This window comes from Macaca nemestrina, chromosome 12, assembly GCF_043159975.1.
Source record: "Macaca nemestrina isolate mMacNem1 chromosome 12, mMacNem.hap1, whole genome shotgun sequence".
Taxonomy (NCBI): domain Eukaryota; kingdom Metazoa; phylum Chordata; class Mammalia; order Primates; family Cercopithecidae; genus Macaca; species Macaca nemestrina.
Window position 1 is genome coordinate 94,966,772 of NC_092136.1, and position 23,874 is coordinate 94,990,645.

General features: G+C 40.9%; 1 protein-coding gene across 2 annotated transcripts; it reads left to right on the plus strand.

Moving 5' to 3' along the window:
• Nucleotides 1–8,523: 8,523 nt before the first annotated feature.
• On the plus strand, nt 8,524–12,855 carry LOC105484321 (serine/arginine-rich splicing factor 8). Of its 2 annotated transcripts, XR_011611004.1 has the most exons (2): nt 8,524–9,829; nt 10,308–12,855. XR_011611004.1 is itself a non-coding variant. In XM_071075487.1 (1 exon), exon 1 carries the CDS (start codon nt 8,863–8,865, stop codon nt 9,724–9,726), a length of 864 nt encoding a protein of 287 aa, XP_070931588.1. In that variant the 5' UTR covers nt 8,558–8,862; the 3' UTR covers nt 9,727–12,855. The 2 variants fall into 2 exon arrangements, 1 of the variants encoding a protein (XP_070931588.1); XM_071075487.1 differs by having other exon boundaries at nt 8,558–12,855.
• The last annotated feature ends 11,019 nt before the right edge of the window (nt 12,856–23,874 follow it).

A 23,874-nucleotide genomic window follows, 5' to 3' on the forward strand; every position in this document is an offset into this window, starting at 1 on the left:
GACCAACTATAGAGGCTGCTGAACTTCTGAAGAATTTGGAGTGTGGTTACCCTTCAATGGTCTTCTTCCCTTATCTCTCCCTCCCTCCCTCCCTCAACTCTCCCCTTCTTGCAAAACTAGCCTTTTATAGCCAATTAGGTCAATAGAGTCAGAAAAAAAAGCATCATATTTCTAAGTCATTGAGATATTTAAAATGTGATATCGCCAGTATTTGTTCACAAATATATTAAAGGTCACCAACAAGTAAAATCGGACTTTCTTTCTAATATTGTAATTTCAAAAACATTGCAGGAAGAGGTTATTCTCCATACATTTTTCTTTGCAGTTATTTGAGGACATTCCAGGCAACACTTATTAATATTTTATGGACTGGTTACATTTTGTGGTGGTGAGTGAGCTCAGCGTATGGTTATGAGGTTCTGGCTGTCTGGCTGTGTGGGAGCACTGGATTGCAGTTATGCTTTGAGGATAGCTTGGTAGGACCAGCCTGGCACTCAGCCAAATAGCAGGACCCAAGTTGCTGGGAAAGATGAACAGCCCTAGGATAAAAGGGCCATCATCCGACTCTCTTCTCTCCCAGGCTCCACTGCCTGGGAGAGAACATAAAGCTGTGTGCATACTTCACACTGGTAATTCATTGACTCAGCCCAATAAATAAACCCCCAAGTAAGTGAACAAGACAGTTTCAGTCAGGAACGTGTGTTTGTGTAGGAACTAAAAAGCAGGATTGGACAACAGGGCAGAATGGGCAGAGGCTGGCTGAGCTGCTGGTCCAGGAAGGCTTCAGAGAACAGGAGACCTTTTGGGGCCCCAACAGAGAAAAATAAGAAGGTCCAGAGTGGGATTTTCCACCTGCAGGGAACTGTAAGTGCAATAGGCCTAATATAGAACTTGATGAGTTGTTTTACCAGTGATACGATAGAGGCTTATTTATATCTGGGGCACACAGAAGAAGAGGCAGAGATCAGACCACTTAGGCCCTGTGACTCATGTTAATTGCATTATTGGGTATTCTATCAACTTGAATTGAGAAGGCACTGGAGGTGTAAAACAGCAGTGAAGATGTGATTTATACGTTTAAACAATCAGCTTAGTTGCTCTGTGGAGAATGTACCAGAAGGAGAAAGAGTTAGACCATCTACAATACAAGTGAGAGTGACAGTTGCTTAGACTCAATTGTTCATCTTGAAAATGCACGGAAGTGGACAAATTCAAAACTTATTTTGGAAATTGAAAGTGATAGTTTTGGATGTAGAAGGAAACATTCAGAGAAGCAAGCCACCCCTCCCCTTAGTACTACTCTTGCTTAACTGCCCTTACAGAATGTTATTAAGGCTCCAAAGTTGAGGCTTCAGGCAATTTGAGAGCCAAAGTAATAAACAATTGGTGCTTGCCTGAACTTTTCAGTAAAGAACAGAAAAACCCAAATTTTCTTGCCTATCTCACTCATTCACACAACTTTGTCATTCCTAATGCAATAAGAGATGGAAGTTTATTCTTTATAAAATTCAAGCTGAGAGGCTGAACACAGAATCTGCAGGCACACAGGAAGACGGAGTGAGTTGCCTGGCTGAAAAGGGGCTAAAGCTAATACTGAGATGGTGGAACCACAAGATGAAAGCATACTGGATTCATTGGAAGGGAGAAGCCCTAGAGAACTGCTGGACCTACAGTACATCTTGCATGACCAAATCGATTTTTATGTGATAGGAAAAAGTCTCATTGGCCCTGGAATGCAGGAGGCAGACAGCCTTCAGCTGCAGAGAGCTGCCTTACCCAAGGCCATGTCTCCTCTGAGTGTAGCCCATATCCGATGACTGCTCAGTGCTGGAGCATAAAGCTTGGCCATCTCTGCTGAACTCAGGACAATCCTGAGGGCCATTTGAGCTCCAGAGTCCCTGCAGGATCAGCTGACTGTCTTTGGGCATAAACCACAGATCAACTTTTCTCTGTGCTCAAACCTTCTTCCTATCCTTCCCTTACTCAGATACAGATCCCAAAGGCACTCTAAAGATCTTGGTGCTGAAGTCTTGGAGTCTGCTCTGTAGTGGACCTGAACTGCAATTGTACTTTAGGTTTCTTTGTGTTTCAAAGGCATAATTTCCTTGAGAGAATAAAGATTGGTCCCCCTGCTGAGAAATTATAATCCTTCTTTGCATGGTTATTTAGGGATGTGAGGAGCTAGAAATGGCCGTGAGACAGAATCTCAACTTCCAATGTATGGAACTATTGTTGTGACAGCCATTGAAAACATGCCACTTTGAATACCAGAAGTCACAAGGACAAGAAGCAAACATCTTACTTTTGGCATGATGGATCAGTCCCAGTTTTACACCTGGATTTACCAGAACCATGCACTCTGGCTCTAAAAGAAACAATCCCATTTCCAGAGCAACTGACTCTCACATGCATTGCTACTGGGAATGTACCATCATACAGCCCCTTTGAAAAACCGTTTGTCAATGTTCTATAAACTTGAGCACCCATCCATCTATAGCAGTTCTCCTCCTAAATACCTACACATTTTATAAGAATCACGAACTGTGGATAATTCACACATCTCTGAATATATAAGTAGAAAAATTCATAGCTTATTAAAACTTGTAGCTTATTTAATATTATTCAGCAACAAAATGGAATGTATTGCTGGTACATGCAACAGGAATAGCTGGATCTTACAAACATCAGATTTGGAAACTATAAAACAGGAAAACCTATTGTATATTTTTATTCATATTCATTGCAAACATAGACCAAAGTAAGCTGTGGTCATCGAGTTTAGAACATGATTGCCTCTGGTGGGAAGCAGGGTCCTGGCGTGAGAGAATGTGATGGGGCCGTGGGAATGTTCTACATCTCCTTTTGGGTGATGATTACATGGGTGTATGTGATTGTTAAAACTCACTGACATGGAGCCCTATGGTGTATGCATTTTTATTGCACGTATTTTAAACTGGAGAAAACTGAACAGGAGACAAGATAGGAGCAGCTGGAAAAGTGGGAACCATCTTAAGAAACAGTGGAAAGCTGAATGCTAGGTTGGTAGGGAGAACACCTGGAGGGTAATGGAATCCCCAGTGCAGAACCAAAAGGAATCCAGATTTTGTGACACCAGGTACCTCCAGAGTTGGGAGTAAAAGTAAGGCTAAACACATAGATTTTGATAAAAATCTGTTGGAGAAGTTACTTTAGTTCCTTGGGTCAGCTCCATTAAGTTAGCATCTGGATGACTACTTCTGCCAATTACATCCACTCATCTTTCAGTGGAAAATGAGACTTTCTTGCTCCTATATTCCAGGTGAGAATTGGAGGTTGCTAAAATTAGGTGATGAGGTTGGATTGTGGATATGAAAGTGCAGAAAAGAAAGGAATTCTGACAATTTGTGGACACGGTAGCTTGGCTCACATTCCACCTTGGAATGTGAGAACTGAATTTCTGCTTATTATCTTCAGCAGCATCACAATCTTATCCTAGGCAGATAGATGCCCTGGAATAGCTATCATTAAAAAAAATATTGGAGAGTAACAGAAAAGAAACATAAGCACACAAATAATTTGTAGAAAATATTGCTCCTATTGTCCTACTGTTTCTATTCAGCTACTTTCATAAATATTTTGCATTCTCTTGCCAAATAAGGACAAGCAATAGTACAGCTAAACTTGTTTCTAAATTAGTCTTCTGGAAAGTTCAGGGAGTTAGGGGTGGCTGTGGAGGGCTTCTTCAAGCAATTGCAATTAGAATTCTATATTACTTCATTTGACACTCTCAATTTGGGTCACTCTTCTTTGTAAAAATTGCCCATATCCAGCTGTTTGCCCATGTCCAATAATAAGCTTTTGCTATTCTGTACTGTATTTTGGAAAATCAAGGAACATTGATAATGAAAATTATCTAAGAGCAAGTGTAGAGCCATCTTTGTCCTCTCCCATGACCTCTGTTCCTTCATTTCTGAAGGCTTCTCTTCATTTCTGAGAAATAACAATTATGAGTTCGATGCATATTCTCCATGTTTATAGTCAGAAGTCTACACAGCCAAGATGATATGTCAGGTTTGGTTTTATCAACTTCTCTTCCTCCTCCTACCTATTTAAAAACTCAATATTAAAAGGCCTAGACAGATTGTTACATATATAGATCCTAATGACTCCAATAGAGTCAATAGATCTGTATAATTTTTTATTTTATTCATTCCCCTACTGATGGACATGTAGATGATTTCCACATCTTTGTTATGTATAAATAACACTTTCTTGAACAGCTGTGTGCATAGAACTAGAGTTCCTTGGTTATACTGATATTTGTTTTCAATTATTCTAAAATAGCTAAGTCAGTCTACAATTTCTATCTCCATTAGCAGTGGGACAGTTCTGGTTTCCCCATATCTTGGCCCATTTTTACATTGTCAGATCATTTCACTTTTTCTAATTTAAATTGAGAAAAATGTCTCATTGCATTTTCTCAATTACTAGTGATCTTGTACATCCCCTCATATTTATTGGCCATCTGGAATTCCTTTTTTTTATGAGTTGCCTTTTCTAAGGCTTCGATCCCTTCTTTTGGGTTAACTCATTGCTTGTATTGATCTATAGAAGTTTTCAGGATACTTATTCATCGTCTATTTTACATATGACAAAACTGTTCTTCTATCCTGTATCTTGTCTCAATGTTTTATGTCCTCATTACACTGGAATGAGTTAAATATGTCAGAAATTTTCATCGTTGTTTCTGCTTTTGGCTCTTCTTTCTTTAAGATACTTTTCCCACCTTGAATTCATAAACACGTTCTTCAGTATATTCTCAAATAGCCCTAAAGTTCTCTTTTATACAGTCTTTAATTCATCACTAATTTACTCTTCTAAGTAGTGTAAGGTAGAGCTCTATTTTAATTTTTCCCCCCAATATAAATATCCCTTATTGAATTATCAATTACTTTTCATGGGATTGGTAAGCCACCTTTATTATATACAGACTCCCACATATACAGTTGAGCCTTGAACAAATGAAGTGCATGGGTCCACTTATACAGGGATTTTTTTTTCACAACTGTATTGGTAAATTTTTGGAGATTTAGAACAATTTGAAAAAACTCCTGGATGCATCTTGTACTCTAGAAATATTGTAAAATATAAGAAAAAATGAGGTATGTCATGAATGCATAAAATATTTATAGATATTAGTGTATTTTAACATTTACTACCATAAAATATGTACAATTCTGTTACAAAAAGTTAAAATTTATCCGAATTTACACACACACACAGACCATATATAATGCCATTTGAAGTTGAGATAAATGTAAACAAATGTAAAGATACAGTATTAAATCATAACTGCATAAAATTAACTATAATAATATTGTATTATTGTAATAATTTTGTAGCCTGTTCCTTTTGCCATTGCGGTGAGCTCGTGTTGTGAGTATCCTCTTAAAATGCTGCAGGACGCTAATCATCTCTGCCTGAGCAATTTTTTCTCTCTAGTAAATTGTCTATCACAGTAAAAAGTGATCTCTTGAGTATCATGTTTAGGACAATATCCTAAAGCTTGAATAATACTATGGGGCCCATACGAAGTGCCACTAGCGATGCTGGAAATGTTCCTAAGAAGCAGAGAAAAGTCATGACAGTATAAGAAAATGTGGAATTGCTTGATGTGTAGTGTACATTGAGGTCTGCAGTGAGGTTATCAGCCATTTCAGACAGGCTATTCATCTTGTTAAGGTATCCATAAATACAGTACAGTACGGTAAATACATTTTCTCCTCGTGATTTTCTTAAAAACATTTTCTTTAGTTTTCTTTACTGTAAGAATACAGTATTTAGTACATGTCACATACAAAATCTGTGTTAATCAGCCATTCATGATATCTGTAAGACTTCCAGTCAACAGTAGGCTCTTAGTAGTTCAGTTTTTGGAGGAGTCAAAAGTATTTGAGGAGTTTCAACTGCACAGGGGTTCAGCACCCTGAATCCCCTCATTGTTCCAGGGTCAACTGTACATGTGTCTGTGTCTGGACTCAGTATTCTGTGCTTAGAGGTACTGTTGATATCAGCTCAAATATTACAGTTTGATAAGGGAGAAGTCTTTTTTTGTTTTAAGGCATCATTTTGGGGGTTGTCATTTAAATACTTGACTCTAACAGTGCTAGACTCTAACAGTGCTAGCTCTACCACCGTGAACAAGTGACTTACTGTCTCCATGACTCAGTTCTGTCATCTGAAAATTAGAGGTAAGATTTTTCTTACAGGTCATAAGAATTAAATGATTTATTGTACGAAGAGTAAATTGAACAGTGTTTGCCATGTTATAGTCACCATGTAGGTTAGTTATTTTAAATAATATTTTACTATTAGAAATAAAGAGGGATTTCTGTTCATCAAAAGATATGAAAAAAAGAGACAAATGACACACCAAGGAGTGTGAACCAATACTGTATTACTCATATCCAGCAGAGAGCTGATATCCATTACATATAAAGAGCTAGTGCAGAGAACGTCAACCCAATAGAAAAATGGACAAAATACATAATAGGCAGCTCATGAGTGAGACTATCCAAATGGCCAACGAACATGAAAAAATTACTCATTTGTAATTAGGGAAATAATTTCTTTTTTTAAGTTTTAAGTGACAAAGTCTCACTGTGTCACCCCAGGCTGTTGTGCCGGGAAGCAATCATAGGTAAAACAAATCTTAATGCCCTCACCTCACCTGCTAAAACTAAAAAGTCTGATATTCACCAAAGGTTTGCAAAAGTGAAGAGCACTGAGCACCCTCATATACAGCTATCCTGTGTGTAAATTGATAAAAACTGCTGAAAAACAATCAGGCATGATAAAGTTTGAATTCACATACAGTTGTCCTTTGATATTCTGCAGGCAGAGGGGGTGTGGTCCTTAGTAACCCCTGAGGATTCTGAGGAATGGCTTGGTATGCACATGTAACCTATACATATCTTCCAATATACTTTAAGTCATCTCTAGATTACTCACATTATGATGAAAATGCTATGTAAATAATTGTTTACTGTATAATGTTTTATTTATTTTTATTGTTTTTTTTTCTGAATAATTTCTACCCACAGTTGGCTGAATTCACTGATGCTGAAGCCAGAGGTTACAGTGGGCTTCCTGTATTCTATGACAAGGGATCCATTCATACGTAAAAGGACACATGAGCTCCAGTATACATGTCCAAGCGTGTTCTGAGCAACACTGTAAGAGGCCCAAAGTGGAAACAACCCAAGTGCCCATGAACAGCAAAACATTTATACCATTGAATGCCTTACGGCAAGGCAAAAGGATCAAGTACAGCTAGATGGAACAATATAGATGAGGGAAATAAAACACAAAATACATTAAAATATAAAAAGCACAATTCTATGTATATAAGGTTACATAACATTTTCAAAATCAGCAACATTTTAATTAATTTAATTTATTTAGAATTCTCCTGCAGAGGAGTTTTCTCTCTTCTCTCCAATGTGTTAATTTATTTAACCATTTATTTACGGCAGCACAGATTCATATTTTGTATTTTGGAATATGATATAGTAGTATTTTAGTTTGTTCCTTAAATTGTTCAATATGTGGCCATTGGGAGCTGTTTTATTGGTTTTTGTACCACATTAAAATTACTCCATCAATGCTTTTGTTTGTTTTCTATTTATCACATCATTTTCCAGCACTCCAAGATGCTCTAGGCCCTTTCTGTATAATTCCTTTCCAGATCTAGAAACTGTATTTCTTCATCAGTATTGCTAAATTTTTTTTTCTTTAAAAGTGTTAGATTTCAAATTTTATTAATCCTCTTTTTAAAAAACATATCATCCCTTTTGTTTATTTGTAATTCTATTTTTATTTTAATGTTTTATTCTTTTGTTTTGGTTTTGCTTTACTAATTGCTTGACTTCAACATTAAAAAGTTTTAGAAATGTGGTTATTAATTTTCAAATAAATATGATTGGATTCAGGTTTTTTATTTTTAACTTTCAATATTATTTCACTGAGGTCCAGATGTACTCAATTTATTGACCTATGAAATTTTAATTGACATTTATTTTGTAGTCTTGTATTGGGAAATTCTTGTGTTTTCTACATGTTTTTGGTTGTTGCAGGTTATATGATCAAAATTGTTGTTTGTTGTGCAAATTATTATAGCATTACTAGTTTTGTTCTCTGCACTATTGATTTCTGAGAAAACGGTGTTACGGGGGAAAAAAACCTCCCATCATGAGTGCAGATTTTTCAGTTTTACCTTATAACTCTCAGTCTTGGCTTTCTATGTGTCACTGTTGTGTGTTTAGGTGCGTTAAGTTCATCACTGTCATGTTTTCCTAGTGAATTTTCTTTTCAATAACTATAAAATGTGCTTCTTTGATCCTATCAATACACTGGATATTAATATTGCTACCCTAGGTTTCTTTTGTTTAATATTTGTCTGGATTGCCTGTTCCCATAAAGTGACCTTTAATCAGTTAGCTTTGTTCTTAAGATTGGTTTAAAATTAGAATAATAGGGAGGGGCATGGGAGGGTGGGACGTCTAATTTAAACCCAGCCCAGTGATTACACTAGCTGGGCGCTGGTTAGGATGTTGCCCAGGTATAAAGCCAGGATCTTTGGGACCTGGCTTCATTTGGAGTTCAGCTACTAAGAGGAAACCTTCCTCCTGGAGTATTCGGCCTGAAACTGGGAATTTGGAAGTTGCTGCTCCAGGGCGCTCCCTGCGGAGGTCGGCCGCCAGCCTCTCCGCCCGGCCTTTCCCGGCGTCCCCACGCGGGGCGCAGCCGCGAGAAAGGAACGCAGGTCACACCGTCAGCGCCCAGAGCAGCGCCAGTTTCCGGGCCCGGCCTGCTCTGGGAGCCATGAGCTGCGGCCGCCCCCCTCCCGACGTGGACGGCATGATCACCCTCAAGGTGGACAACCTGACCTACCGGACCTCTCCCGACAGTCTGAGGCGAGTGTTCGAGAAGTACGGGCGCGTGGGCGACGTGTACATCCCGCGGGAGCCCCACACCAAGGCGCCCCGCGGCTTCGCCTTCGTCCGCTTTCACGACCGGCGCGACGCTCAAGACGCCGAGGCCGCCATGGACGGGGCGGAGCTGGACGGACGCGAGCTGCGGGTGCAGGTGGCGCGCTATGGCCGCCGGGACCTGCCCCGCAGCCGCCAGAGAGAGCCACGCGGCAGGTCCGGAGGCGGCAGCTATGGACGGCGGAGCCGCAGCTACGGACGGCGGAGCCGCAGCCCCAGGCGGCGACACCGCAGCCGATCCCGGGGTCCCAGCTGCTCCAGGTCCCGCAGCCGATCTCGCTATAGGGGTTCTCGCTATAGCCGGTCTCCCTGTAGCCGATCTCCTTACAGCCGGGCGCACTGCAGCCGCTCTCCCTACAGCCGATCTCGCCACAGGGAATCTCGCTACAGCGGATCTCGCCACAGCTCATCTGGTTACAGTAACTCTCGCTACCGCCGCTCTCGCCACAGCCGATATCACAGCAGCCGGTCTCACTCGAAGTCTGGGTCCTCCACTAGCTCTCGCTCTGCATCAACCTCCAAATCGAGCTCTGCGCGACGATCCAAGTCCTCCTCGGTCTCCAGGTCTCGCTCACGGTCCAGGTCTTCATCTATGACCAGGAGTCCTCCCCGGGTATCCAAGAGGAAATCCAAGTCCAGGTCTCGATCCAAGAGGCCCCCCAAGTCTCCCGAAGAGGAAGGACAGACGTCCTCTTAAGAAAATGATGCATCAGGAAGCAACATGATGGAGGACTTGGGGAAAAGGATCACATAGTCCATGGAAGCAACGTCCCTGGAAGAAGGGGCTGCCTATTGAAAAGGTTGTGTCACACTTTTCTACCTTTTTACCAGTTTGAAGCTTTGCATCAGGTGGCAAAATTCATTCTGTGCGCCGTTTTGTTGTTATTCACATTTTCTTGTAACTTAGGAGGTGAACGACCTAAGATTACATTATTGGGTTTGTATATTTGAGGCAAAAATTTATTTTTATTTCTATAGTGACGACTGTTTTGGTTTGAAATGAACAGATTGGTAACCTAATTTGTGGCCTCCTGACTTTTAAGGAAACGTGTGCAGCCATTACACACAGCCTAACGCTGTCAGGACATTGCTTCAACATTGCCTTCATTCCTTAAAGTTAAAAACCTACAAAAGGTGGTGTAAATTAATATGGATAATTTTATTTACCTCCAGGTCTAAAAGGTAGTATGATCCAAATTCGTATAAAGATTTTTCATGTGAAAGGACTGGGTTTTTAGCAAACACAAGTCTAATCTCTTTTGTGTTTTTGTGCACCAGGCCCGGCTGCGTAGCAGTTGAGTGATGCTGGTTAGCTATTAAGGTGGCCTGTTGCAGTGCAGAGTGCTGAGCTGCTTCCTGTTTTCTTCTGATTGCTCCTGGGGAAAACACGCCTTGTCCTGAAGAACAAATGGCTGTCCAGTTTATTAAAATGCCTGTCAACTGCACTTCCAGTCACCCAGGCCTTGCAGATAAATAATGGAGCATGCAGTGAGCACATCTAGCTGATGATAATCACACCTTTCCCCCCGTCTTTTCTGAAAAATTGTAACTCTGATCATATCAACATGTATGAACTTAAAATATGGAGAATGTTATGTAAGAAATGGTTTATAAGTTTGTTAAGTACTTAAAACGTGTATCTTTTTGATTATGAATTTTTTACGCTAACCATTGTTTCTGTAGTTAAAATTGTTTTCTTGGTGTTATCTTTTCTCAAAATTAGAAACTTTTGATGGAAAGTAGGTTGTTTTATTTTCTGTGTGACTTTTGGATATTTGTACTTTTGAGAAAATTGTTAGCACCAAGTGTTTCTCAAAATATAATTTTTTAAAAATCCTTAATAGGCTTTTAGCCATGTGCTTTATTGTTTTATCACAATGCAGTTTATTTGTAGTTTCTCTCTTTTCTCCTCATACCTATGGTTTTTTTACTTCTAAAATTATTTTCAAATAATCCATTTTTGGCTTTCATTATTATCCCTACTGGATGTTATGTGTTCTTTTGAAATTGTTTCTGCTTATACCTTTACTAGCAAAGGGAAAAATAACAATTTGATGTCTATGATCTAGTGACAATAGGATTATATTGGAGCCAGTTGAATAAATTTATTCTTTCAACCATATAGATCTTCATTAATATTTTTGACTGAATTGTCAATTAAAAATATTCCATTTCCTTTGTGCAGAAACTGCTAAACCCAGGATTCGATTCTTGAATGAACTGGCAAGGTGGCGGTGATCTGTAGATAAAAATCCCACATTTTGTTGTTACAACAGTTAGTAGTTAATATTGTTTTCATATATAGACTCCAGAATCTAAATTTTGCCATAATGACATTTCTTCTGGTCAAGACAAATGTGATATTTTACCAATATAAATCTACGTAGAATCCAGACACACACAGAGCAGTCCTGAGAAATAAAAAATCAGGATACCCATGGCATCGTAGTAGCCACTCGCGTCCAGCAGGTGGCGAAGGGAGGTGAGGTATATTTATTAAATGGGAAGGAGTGGGACGGGTACGGGGCAGCCCTAAGGGTAGGAGAGCATTGTCAATTTCTGGGGGTAGTGTGAGACCCGGGGGTAGTGTGAGACCCAGGCGTAGCTGGAGTTTGAAGCTTTGAAGCAAAAATATCTGTAGAACATCTTAAACATGTGACCAAATATGATGTTAAAATCAGCAGCTTTTTATACGTTAAAAACTTTGAAACCTGGGGCCGGGTGTGGTGGCTCACGCCTGTAATCCCAGCACTTTGGGAGGCCAAGGCAGGTGGATCACCTGAGGTCAGGAGTTCAAGACCAGCCTGGCCAACATGGTCAAACCCTGTCTCTACTAAAAATACAAAAATTATCCTGGCATGGTGGCACATGCCTGTAATCCCAGCTACCTGGAGGCTAAGACAGGAGAATTGCTTGAAACCGGGAGGCGGAGTTTGTGGTGAGCTGAGATCATGCCATTGCACTCCAGCCTGGGCAACAAGAGCGAAACTCCATCTCAAAAAAACAAACAAACAGAAAAACAACTTTGAAACCTAGGAAAAGTTTTGGACCTGTTGGAGCAGAAATGTGTGGTTGTCATTGAAGGTGTGAACATACCCTACCTCTACCTCTACATGTGGAAGACCTGACACACACGGAGGACATGAACCCATGCAGAAGAGCGATGTGACATGTTTTACATTTTATTAGCACCGTGATCTAACCAACTGAGCTAACTGGCCACACCATTTTATCGTTTATAATGATTACTATGAGGGCTGAGTGCAGAATGGAGTGTATGTGGTCAAGAGTGGAAGCTGTGAGGCTATTGCAGTAATTCAGAGAGAAAGGTGATAATTGCTTAGACTTTGGTGGTGGTGTTGGAAATGGACATAAATAGACATATTCAGGAAATATATTGATCTTAGATCTAATAAGACACAATAGATTAGAAGTAGGGAAATTAATGAAAAAGCAGAATTAAGGATGACTTCTCACCGGCTTGAAATGCTAAATGGATGAGGGTGCTGTTTAGTGAGTTGAGGAAGACTGGGGGTGGTGATGGGTGTAGAAATTGAGAAAGGAAAATCAAGAATTTCTAGAACTTTCAGAGTAATGTTAAATACTTTCCTTGATAGTTGGTCAGTCATCATTTGTAAGTGCATTTCTAAAAATATTGCTTAATTTTGTTTTTGAGCTTTGTATAAATGGAATTTTGTGTGTACTGATTATTTTGCTCAATATTATGTCTTTAAGATTCTCTGTATTGTTGCATGTGGCTGAGTTTATTTTTGATGCTGTGTAGTGTTTTACTAATAAATAAATCATAATTCAGTTTTTATTGTTCCATTGATGGACATCTGGGTTGTTTCCCATTTTAGTTATTTTGAATAAGGAAGCAATGAATATTTTTATACATATAGCCTGATGTACATGTGTATATACATTTCAGTTATCAATCCCAAAAGTGCATTTGCTGGCTATAGGTCAAGTACATGTTCAATGTTGTTATATAATTTTTAACTATTTTCCAAAGTAATCCTACCAATATATACTATTATCATCAGTTGATGAGAATTCCAGTTGCTCCACATTCTCATTAACACTTGTTAATGTCAGGCCTTTTAATATTTGCAAATCTGATGGGTATATAGTGGTATTTCATTTGGTTTTAATTTTCTTTACCCTGATTACCAAAGAAGTTGTACCTTTTTTTGTTTGTTTGTTTTTTAGTCACTTGGATATCCTCCTTTATGAAGTGCCTTTTAAAGAATTTGTCCACCTTCCTATTGGGTTATCTGTCTTTTCTTTACTATTTAAAAGGATTTTCTGTGTATCTGGATCTATTCTCCATAGTTTGCTGGTTCTCAACCAATTAAATCAGTATCTCTGGAAGTGGGACGTAGGCATCAACACTATATTTTTAAGTTCCCAAACTGGGCATGGTAGCGCATGCCTGTAGTCCTAGCTACTCAGGAGGCTGAGGTGAGAGGATCCCTGGAGTCCAGGAGTTTCAGGCTGCAGTGGGCTATGAGTTTTGGAGGGGAAAATATTCTAAACCATAACAAGGACCTATCATTACCATCTGAGACGGGAATGGAAAATTAATGACATTCAGATAAGAGCTTTATAAGGTACTAAAATTGTGTGTGTGTCTGTGTAAGTGTGTGAGTATGTGTGTGTGTTGACTTCTGTTTCCCTGCAGCAGTAAGGAGTGAAGCCTTTGTTCTCTCTTTGGGGTAGCAAGGAAGTAGGCAGGTAGGGAGATTTTAACTCCCTCTTCCATCAGGATGGAAATTAAAGAATAGGGTGGGTGAACATAGACGTGAAGAAGATGGGCCGAGTCCCAGCCGTGTACTACAGAGAAGAAAGGAGACTTGAGGAAGCCTGCTTGGGTCTAGAGGGGTCTGGGGGACTTAGTTACAACAAAGGCTCTGTGCTATTCCTCACTGGGTGCTAGAAAGGACGTTCAGAGAGGGATTTCTCTTTTCACAGTATAACCAGAACTATGGAGTGAGGTTCTGGATGTCAGGGAAAATGTCCCCTGTTAGGGTACTGTGTGGGAGAAGCTCCGCCCACCTCCTAATTGACCTCCTGATGTAAGATGGGCCTCAGGTTAGTGGGTTAGAGAATGTTTCTGGGGACTGGAGCCTTGCCATTGGCCAAAGAAAGCAATCAGTCCCTTAGGTGGTATTCAAAGGGTGGAGAAAACTCTGTTGTAACTGGAGTTACAGAAATCTTTTGCAATATCTGAGATAAAGCATTAAAAAGGTTTAAGTAACTGTAGTGGAGGGCCCTATGAAAAGAGTTCATACTGCTGAACTAGATTCTCAGATTGGCTGCCACAAAACAGAAACGTTGCAATGAAGCTAAAGGCCAGTCCCGAAAGCATGTGGCTTTCTACTCCGAGTTCTCCCACTGCTTTCCCCTCTGTTCCCCTGCATTTCTGCATCTTCCTGCCACTTCAGTCCTCCCATCAGTACATGAAGGGTCAAGAGGCCTGTGCCAAAGTGGTGACTGTGATGAACCAAGATAGATTTCCCTGGGCCCAGGCCACTCCTTATATTGGCACCCGGCTGTGCAGCAAGCTTCCCTGGCATGGCTCCGGGGCTGCCAAGGGTTTCCTTCCTCGCTATCAAAGAGAAGGTGACTCCCAGGAACGTGTGCCTCTGTTTGTCCATTACAAATGACCTTGCATCCTTGGTACAAGAAATTCTAGGAAGGCAGTTACTCTGGATAGTAATAATGATTCTCTGTTAATCATTCCTTCCATCACCTTCTCCCTCACAGCCTGTTATTTTTCTTTTAGTGATGAAATAAATAAATGATGATGTGGTTTTATGTTTTCCCTCTAGTCACAAACTCAGCCCATCCATTCTTGTGCTGTGTATCATGCATACAAAGTTGATTCTGAAGCGTGATGTGTTTAGTAAAGCAAACCTTTCCCTTAGTCACCACTTCTACCTTTCCAGCAGTTAATTACAGAGGAAAACTGGATGTAGAGCCAGCTGAACAGCATTTGAACCTGGCCTTGCCACTTTGTGGTCATGTGACTTTCAGCAAAAAATCATTGATTTTCTCTGAGCCGAAATTACAGGGCAGGATTTTTGTGAAGATATTGTGCGATGTAAATGTGATAGGCATGTAGGAGGTGCTCAATAGATTCGAGCAACAATTCGGTGCATCTCTGCATTCTCCCTACCTCTAGGATAAGCCCAAGGGCAAGGACCTATTCTCATATCCTTTGTTTCTGCGATGCTCAGTTATACCACTGTCCTCACCACTACTCCCACAGCCCTACTCATTACTTTTTAAATTAATGAATTTTATTTTTTAGAATAGTTAATGGCAAAACTGAGAAGAAGTTAGAGTTCTTCTATAGACCTTGTCCCCACACACGCATAGCCTCCCTCAGCAACATCCTCCACCAAGGTGGTGCATTTGTTACAACTGATGAACCAATTGATGAACACACCATTATCACCCAAAGCTCATAGTTTATATTAGGATTCAGTCTTGGTGTTGCACTTTCTTTGAATCTGGACGAATGACTCCCAGTGATAAGTATCCACCCTTATAGTACCATTCAGAGTAGTTTCACTGCCCTAAAACATTCTCTGTGTTCCACCCATTCATCCCTCCTTAATCTCTGGCAACCACTGTTTTTACTACCTCTATAGTTTTGCCTTTTCTACAATGTCATATAGTTGGAATCATAGAGTAGCCTTTCAGATGGGCTTTTTTTTTCACTTAGTAATATACATTTAAATTTCCTCCATGTCTTGTGGCTTGAAAGCTCCTTTCTTTTTATTGCCAAATAATATTCCATTGTCTGAATGTATCACAGTTCATTTATTTATTCATGTATTGAAGGACATCTTGGAGGCGTCCAAGTTTTGCAATTATGAATAAAAATGCTGTAAACTTTTATGTGCAGGCTTTTGTGTGGGAGAAAATATTCAGCTCATGTGGGTAAATACCACAGAGCTCATTTGTGGGATTATACAGTAAGAGTATGTTCAGTTTTGTAAGAAACTGCCAAACTATCTCCTACCTATTACTTTCACTAGTAGGAAACCTTTTTTCCTCATGATCTACCCACGTATTTGTACAAAAGTTCACACATACTTATTTGCAGATTCCTCTCCTTGTTGTGTTTGGCCTTGTTGCAGTGTTGCCAGGGCAAGGTCAAGATTTCAAAAACAATCAGGAGCCAGAAGAACCAACCTTTCTTCAGAACTCCTACACTAGCTTATTGAGCAATCTTTCAGTAAATCATCTCTTTCCTCTGGCTGTCCACTTCCTTATTTGGGCAAAAGGAGCTCTTAGCTATTTGCACCTGTGCTAGAGTTGGCACACAACAAGTTCAGACCAAAGCAAACACAATTTGTGCTAAATAAATGTTGGCTATTATTACTATTACGTATAAGCCCACATTTGTAAGATGTGCATTAGAAACTACATTTGAATGCACACTTGCAGAGGTTGGTGTTCAGGTCTTGACTCTAAGATTTATTTTAAAATTTTAACTGTAGGTTTTGACTACCTGGTCACACTAAATTATTCATAAAGATTAACCATTACGCTGACTATTTTGTGTGTGTGTAAGAAGTCCTTTCCAGATATTTAGAAATAACTTCACCCTGACATTTATTTCACTGAGCTGTGACCATATAGAAATTAGAAGTTGGGGTTTTGTTCAGTGTTTTAATTACCTATCATTGCTTTAAGTAGAAAACCACGAACAGTTGCTAGGAATTAGCTGCAGAGATAAGTGGGAAGGAAACCCATCTGAATTGAACAGAACCAGGCTAAGGAACAGCCCCTCACTCCAGCTGCCCTGCGGATCCCACTCTGCTCACCAGCCTCTCAAAATGAAGTTTCTAACATTCTCTTGTTGCTCCTCATTGCCACTGATCTGTAGCAACTGTCGGGGTAACACCGGGGGACCTTCTCACTAATCTGCAGCGAGTGCTGGATGTTATGGAGATAAGCAGTTTCAGGTAGACAAAGGAGGGCAAGACCTGAGCACTGCAGGGAAAGGGCGTCATTGTTAGAGGTGCCACCTTACAAAAATGTAATATTTGTACTACTGGTATCCTGGCATTCAGTTTCCTTGTGTTCTAATAGTTCAGGGCCCTCCACCCAAAAAAGCACCACACCCAGGCCTGTAGCTCTCTGAGAGCATCTTTTCCTGTTCTCACCACAATCTTTTATTTATTTATTTAATTTTGAGATGGAGTCTCGCTCTGTCACCCAGGCTGGAGTGCAATGGCACAATTTCTGCTGACTGCAACCCTCGCCTCCTGGGTTCAAGAGATTCTCCTGCCTCAGCCTCCTGAGTAGCTGGGATTATAGGTGCATGCCACCACACCCGGCTAATTTTTGTATTTTTAGTACAGGGGGGGTTTCACCATGTTGGTCAGGCTGCTCTCGAACTCCTGACCTCGTGATCTGCCAGCCTCAGCCTCCCAAAGTGCTGGGAGTACAGGTGTGAGCCACTGCGCCCAGGCAAAATCTTTTAATTTTTTTGACCCATCCCTCAGAGCCTCTTAAAAGATTCAGATTGCGTCTGTCTGTGTATTTCAGGATGCATTTATTCATTTACTCATTCAATAAATGTTTACTGAGCACCTACTCTTCCAGGCACTGTTCTTGGAATTGAGGACACAAGAGTGAAAAAGAGAAAGAAGTTTCAACTCTCTTGGAGCATCTATTCTCATTATCAAGAGTGATATAAAATAATGTGTCAAGTAATTGTAAGGACTATGAGGAAAAATAAAACAGAGTAAGGGGTTAGAGAGCAATAGGCTGCTTTATCTGATAGAATGGCTGGCGAAACCTCTGGGGAATGCAGTCTTTGAGCCTGTGACCACGGGAATGGGGCATCATTGTGGGCAGAGGACAAGTGAAAATGCCCTGAGATAGGAACATGTGCTCACAGATTAGCAAAGGGGCTGGCATGTAGGAATGAGGGAGTAGGAGCCAAGGCAGGGATCTGAATGGGGGGATGAAGCAAGCATAAATGTCTTAACTCAGTTAATGCATACTCCTCTGGAAACCCCTGAGCAGTTGGAGTGGTTGATGTTTCAGGTAAGCAGGGGGTGGAGGAACTTGGGGACCACAGAGCTTTTGAAAGCGCTCATAATTCACAACCAACCCTGTGAATGGCTCTGTCTTTCCTACCAGATACAAATCTTATGAGAGAAGGAATTATACTTTTTGGTTCCCTGCTATGTCAGCTAACACGACATGTATCTGACTCCTACTAGGCACTTCATACTACTGTTGAATTGGATTGGACTCTAGCAGTCACAGCAGATCCCTGGCATTCACTAAGCTAACAACAGTCACTTCAGCTGCTTATGAGCAACCTCAAATCAGAGGCTGCAGTAGGAATTTTCTGGAAAAACAGCTACTAGGTGGGAGTTCAGGTATGAGAGTCGAACAAGCAATAGATTTGGAGTATTAAGGCTATGCACTGGAAAACCCTGGCTCCAGATAAGGATAATATTTAGAAAAGTGCTAGGATTAGGAATTTGCAAAGATCTCAGGATCCATTCCTTGTGAATATCGAGTGTCTACTGAATAAGTTTCTCCCACCTGAGAAACTCCTTAGGAACCAAGTGGCCTAACCTTGCCTCTCATGATGATGTCACCTTAACTACACTTACACATGGCCATCTAAAATTGTAAGTATTTTACTTTACCTATAGTTTCATATTGTTGATTAGATCAGATTAATACAACTGACTGTTGTCTTTCTCTTTTTCCATGCAGTGAGAAGTCAATGAATATTGTTGATTAAATGAATAAATGACCTAAAACATCAATAAAAGTGAAAAAAGGGGCCAGCATAAGAAATAGATAAAATACATAGTTCCCTCTTATAGCATTATTACTTTCACATTATCTTTTAAAATAAGATAACCAGTACTAAGCAGGGGTTGAAATAACTTGAAGAACCAGAGAATAAATCCTTTCTCATATTTGAATAAAAGATTTTCATTCATTCATCTATCCATTCATTCATTCATTCAACAAATATTGTTAATTAAGTACTCTCTCCATGCTAGGCACTGTACTAGATGCTAAGGATGGAACATAAGATGGAGATTATAGTCAGCTTGGATGGAGACACAGACAAGCAGGCACTCTCACCATGCTATAGCTTCTTCTAAGAAACCATAGCAATATCCAGGCTCTCCTCCATGCTGCTAGTTTCAGAACCCCTGGAGAAATGTGTCTTTTGCTGGGAGCAGTCAGCCTCAAGTTCAGTGCCAAAGCTACATGGGCTCTCAGAGCTGCTTCAGTCCATTCCTCGTCTCACTGCAGCCCTTTTGATCACTTTCTCCCAATCATGCTTGACAAATGGATACAGATCACCCTTCTTGGTAGCAACGGCTGCCTTAGGTACCTATATTCCTTTCCTGCCAGTTCTTCCAGGCACAGGATGAGCCTGTAGAGGTATGGGGGCTGATTTTGGTCACCCCATTGGCTGCCTCACTCTAGGAAGTGGGTGTGACTTACTGTCAACCCTCTCCTTTCCTCTGTCCATGCCATTGACATTACTTGGCTCCTTTAGGGAGCAGGGTCATTTAAATACCATTTGCTATGTTCCATTCTCTCTTCCCACTATCCAGCACCCTGCCGTATACTGAATGTGTCCCACCAAAATTCATATGTTGACACCCTAATCCCCAAGTGATGGCATTTGCAGGTGGGGTCTTTGGGAGGTTTTTAGGTCATGAGGGTGAAGCCTTTATGAGTGAGATTAATGCTCTTAAAAGAAGAGATACAAGAGAGATTTCACTCTCTGTCACGTGAGGACATAGCAAAAAGGTGGCTGTCTGTAAACCAGGAAGAGGGCCTTCATCAAGAGCCCGACCATGCTGACACCTTCATCTCAGACTTCCCAGCTTTAGCACTGTGAGAAAAGAGTGCTTGTTACTTAAGCCCCCTAGTCTAAGGGAATTTGTTATTGAGGCCAGAGCTAAGACAGCCCCCAAGGAATGCTCTAGGGGAGTGGGAAAAAGGAATAAAGAAAGAAATTATGAGTATCCATAATGTGCCAGGAACTGTGTCTAGCACTTTCTATACCTCATTCATTTCCTCTCCCAATAGCTCAGTCTGTGGAGTTTTGAACCCTAGCTCCACTATTGATTAGCATGACTGTGGGCAAGTGACTCACAACTCCAAGGCCCAAGTACCTGGAGAGAAAGAGCAGCAGGCTCATTGCTAGTATATACCCTGTGTCTAAACCCAGCTCTGCGCTTGTAAACTGGTTGCTTTGGCAAGCAGCTTCATCTCTGTGTATTTCAGCTCCTTCTTCCCTAAAATGGAACGATAACAGCAGCACCCAGGACAATAGGGTTGTTGTGAAGTCTAAAAAGCTAATATAAACAAGATACTTTGAGTAGTAAAGAACCCAAGGCAAGAATGAGCAATTATTTCACATCTTGTTGTTGAATATTTTTAAAAAGTGTAACTTGAGCACAGTGTTTGGCAGGAAGAAACACACATCAAAGTCTTGCTATTGTTGATGTTTTTATTATTATCATTTTATTATTTTAATAGTAATATCATTACTTTTATTGCTATTGCTATTGTTACTTTCAGGCTTGGAGGTGATAGAACCGCTATCTTCTCTATGGAGGCACTTGAAGAGAGAATGACAAAGCACAAGTCCTCCAGCTCCTTGTCACCTAAGTATGGGCTGGGATCCTGCAGCATGGGCATCACTTGCAAGCTTGTTAGAAGTGCAGAAGCTCAGACTCCAGCCCTGACCTATGACTCAGATCTGCATTTGTAACTAATCCTCCCAGGTAAATCAAGGACAAGTTTATGGTTGAGAAGCACTGCTCTGGCACATTGGTTCTCAGCCTTGGCTTCCCATTAGAATCGTATTTGAAACATACTAATGCCTGGGCCCCCATCCCGTTGCTCCCCAAGAAATTCTGTTTTAATTGGCAGGAGTACAATGGTTTAAAAGCTCCCTGAGTGACACTAACAGGCACTGAAGGTTGAGAACCACCCATCTAGCATTTGGTCCATGGGGAGTTTGGCTGCAGGCGTAGATGGGAGTCTAGTTTCTTCAGCAACTGCCAGTGGGAGTTCTGGTTTGTTTTCCTTCTTTTCAGGCCCTAAAGGAAGTGGAAGTACAAAGAGACATGAAGAGGGCACATTCTTCTCTCCCCGCACCCACCCTTCCCCCGTCTTCATTCCAGCTAAGAGGACACGTGACAAGGCTGGGACAGGCTTGTTGGCCAATGCTTCTGTTTCTCTGTGTTGCTCGTCACAGCATCCAAGCTGTACTGGCTGGCCGTGTCTCTCTCACTCAAGTCACTGTGCCAACTGGGCTTGGCTTTTCTGTAGTGGAAGCTTGTTTTTCCTTGAAATGAGGTCCTTCTTGCTTTTCTGTTTTTGCCCACTGCTCACAGCACCCGGAAGTTGCTTGGTTGGAGAAAACTCGACCAGAGAGCTCCTCTCAACCTCTCAAGTGAGACTCTTGACCCCTGGTGGAAAATTCAAAATCCCAGCAAGCTCTGGCAAGTTATCTAAGTGAGTGTTGCTATCAGGACAATGGCTCGTGCCTCATGATAAGGCCAAGGAATTGGGCAGTGGAGGTGACTGTTGTTGTGTGGGGATGAGGGCCATGTGGCTGTCATTTTTTGAATATTCAAGAGAAGCTTGGAACTTGGAATTTTATTTTAAAATCTTCAGGTTTTTCAATGTTGGCAGCTGATTCAAAAGACTTAGAAACCCTCCTGGCCAAATTGACCTGTTGGCCCACTGACCTCTGAAACATGCCCTGTTTTCTAAATGACCCATCTGGGTTGGGAAGTTGCCCCAAGCCATGGAGACTAACTTAAATAATCTCACTCTACTTCTGGCACCGGTAGAAAAGGTAAAACATCTGGGGTCTTCTGAGTCATGTGTCCAAAGGTTTTTAATTCAGGTGACTTGTTCTGGGCTTGTTAGTCAGGCAGATCCTCTGCCAAAGAAATGCCCTCCTATGCCCAGGCCCATGAGTGGCTGTTTCTAATGGCACTATCCAAGTCATCTGTGTGTTCTGGGGTCACAGTGGACCTCTACATCTGACCTGGGGTCAAATATTGTAGGAGTTGTGCAGAGTATGTCATATTGCCCTGGGAGAGCTGAACAGATGGGAAGAAAGAAAGCCTTCCACTCTTCAGTCTTCTCCCTCCCCTCCTGTCCTCCCTTCCCTAAATAATAGACAGCCAAGCATTTGACAGAGCTCCTTGTTCAATGCTGCATGTCTCTGCTAGCGATCAAATGTTTCTCCCTCAATATCCTCTTTATACAAGATGATGTGACTTGAGTTTGTTGCTAATATTAGATTTGCAACAGATGCCCTCATTGTTGGGTCCTGGGTACATGCAGAGCAGATTAATAATCCAAAGACAAAGGCCTCAAACGCCCAGTGACTTTAACAGCAAAACTTGCTGCAAGGGACAAGGGCTCACTCTGCACTGGGCAAGGTGAGGGGGACGGGCCTGCGAAAGACCCAGAAACTGAGTCCACCATCTAGATGCCATTGGAAATGTAGGCGGAGCTCTTGGTGGGAGGTGGAAGGAAGCACCAGGAAGAGGCATCTTCAAGGGGTCACAAGCAATAATATTCAGGTCTATGGTGAAAATGACAAGTCATCTAGTCATCCCTGGTGGTCAAAATTTGGACCCAGGGGAACCAGGTAGCAAGCCTAAGAATTCAATAGATATGTCAATGGACATGGCCAATGTCATGGTTCCTTCTGCTCCTTTTCATTTTTCTTAATAAAGACTTTTTAGACAAATCGTGAACCTCCATGGTTACAAACCAAGAACCTCCTGGGTCTAAGCATGAACCACTTGGGATTTTCTGCTCCCCTCCTGCTTCATCTTCAGAATGCTCTCATCTCACTTCTACAAGGGAGGTGTTTCTTAATATCTACCAATGTGCTTTTTTTTTCTAATTTTATTTAGTTGCCTGAACCTTATGGAAGTTAACATTGCACACCATGAAAGATGATGTGTCTATCTCTCTTTGTTGCCTCCTACACATAGGCATTTTCTTAAGGAGTGTTCCTCTGCCCACAATGATCCCACTGCTATTGCATTGGAAAACTGCCTGAGACTTAATCAAAGTCAATGGATCAAGGGTATTTTGGTCTTAGGGGGGTGTACTGGAAAGGTTCTGTATTTTAAAGGTCCTATCTTGATTTGGAATTGAATCATCAGGTTGAATGCTGAACCTAACCAATTTATAAACCAAACTTGCTCTTTCTGAAATTATAAACCAGAGTCCCAAAATACTTGTCTTGTAAGTTCCAGATTTTCTTAATTCTATGTTTTCTCTAAGTGAAACTCTATCCATCTACTTATAGAGATGAAAGAAAGGACTAGCATTTATTGAGTTTTGCTATAGGTTAGATGCTTCATATTGGTTATCTCATTTAATTCTCATGTCAATAACACAAAATAGGTATTATTATTCCCATTTTACAGATGAGGAATTTGAGGCTCAGAGAGCTCAAATAGCTTGTAAGTGGCCAAGCTCAAATTTAAACCAAAACCTCCTGATGCCAAGACCTATGGTTTTTCCATTTGTGTTGCGGGAAGTCAGGGACCCTGAACAGAGGGACCAGCTGAAGCCATGGCACAAGAACATAAATTGTGAAGATTTCATGGACATTTATTAGTTCCCCAAATTAATACTTTTATAATTTCTTATGCCTGACTTTACTGCAATCTCTGAACATAAATTGTGAAGATTTCGTGGACACTTATCACTTCCCCAATCAATACCCTTGTAATTTCCTATGCCTGTCTTTAATCTCTTAATCCTATCATCTTCGTAAACTGAG

Bases quoted from the DNA above. Each gene is read 5' to 3' on its own strand.
- LOC105484321 (XM_071075487.1), top strand. From the start codon at position 8,863: ATGAGCTGCGGCCGCCCCCCTCCCGACGTGGACGGCATGATCACCCTC.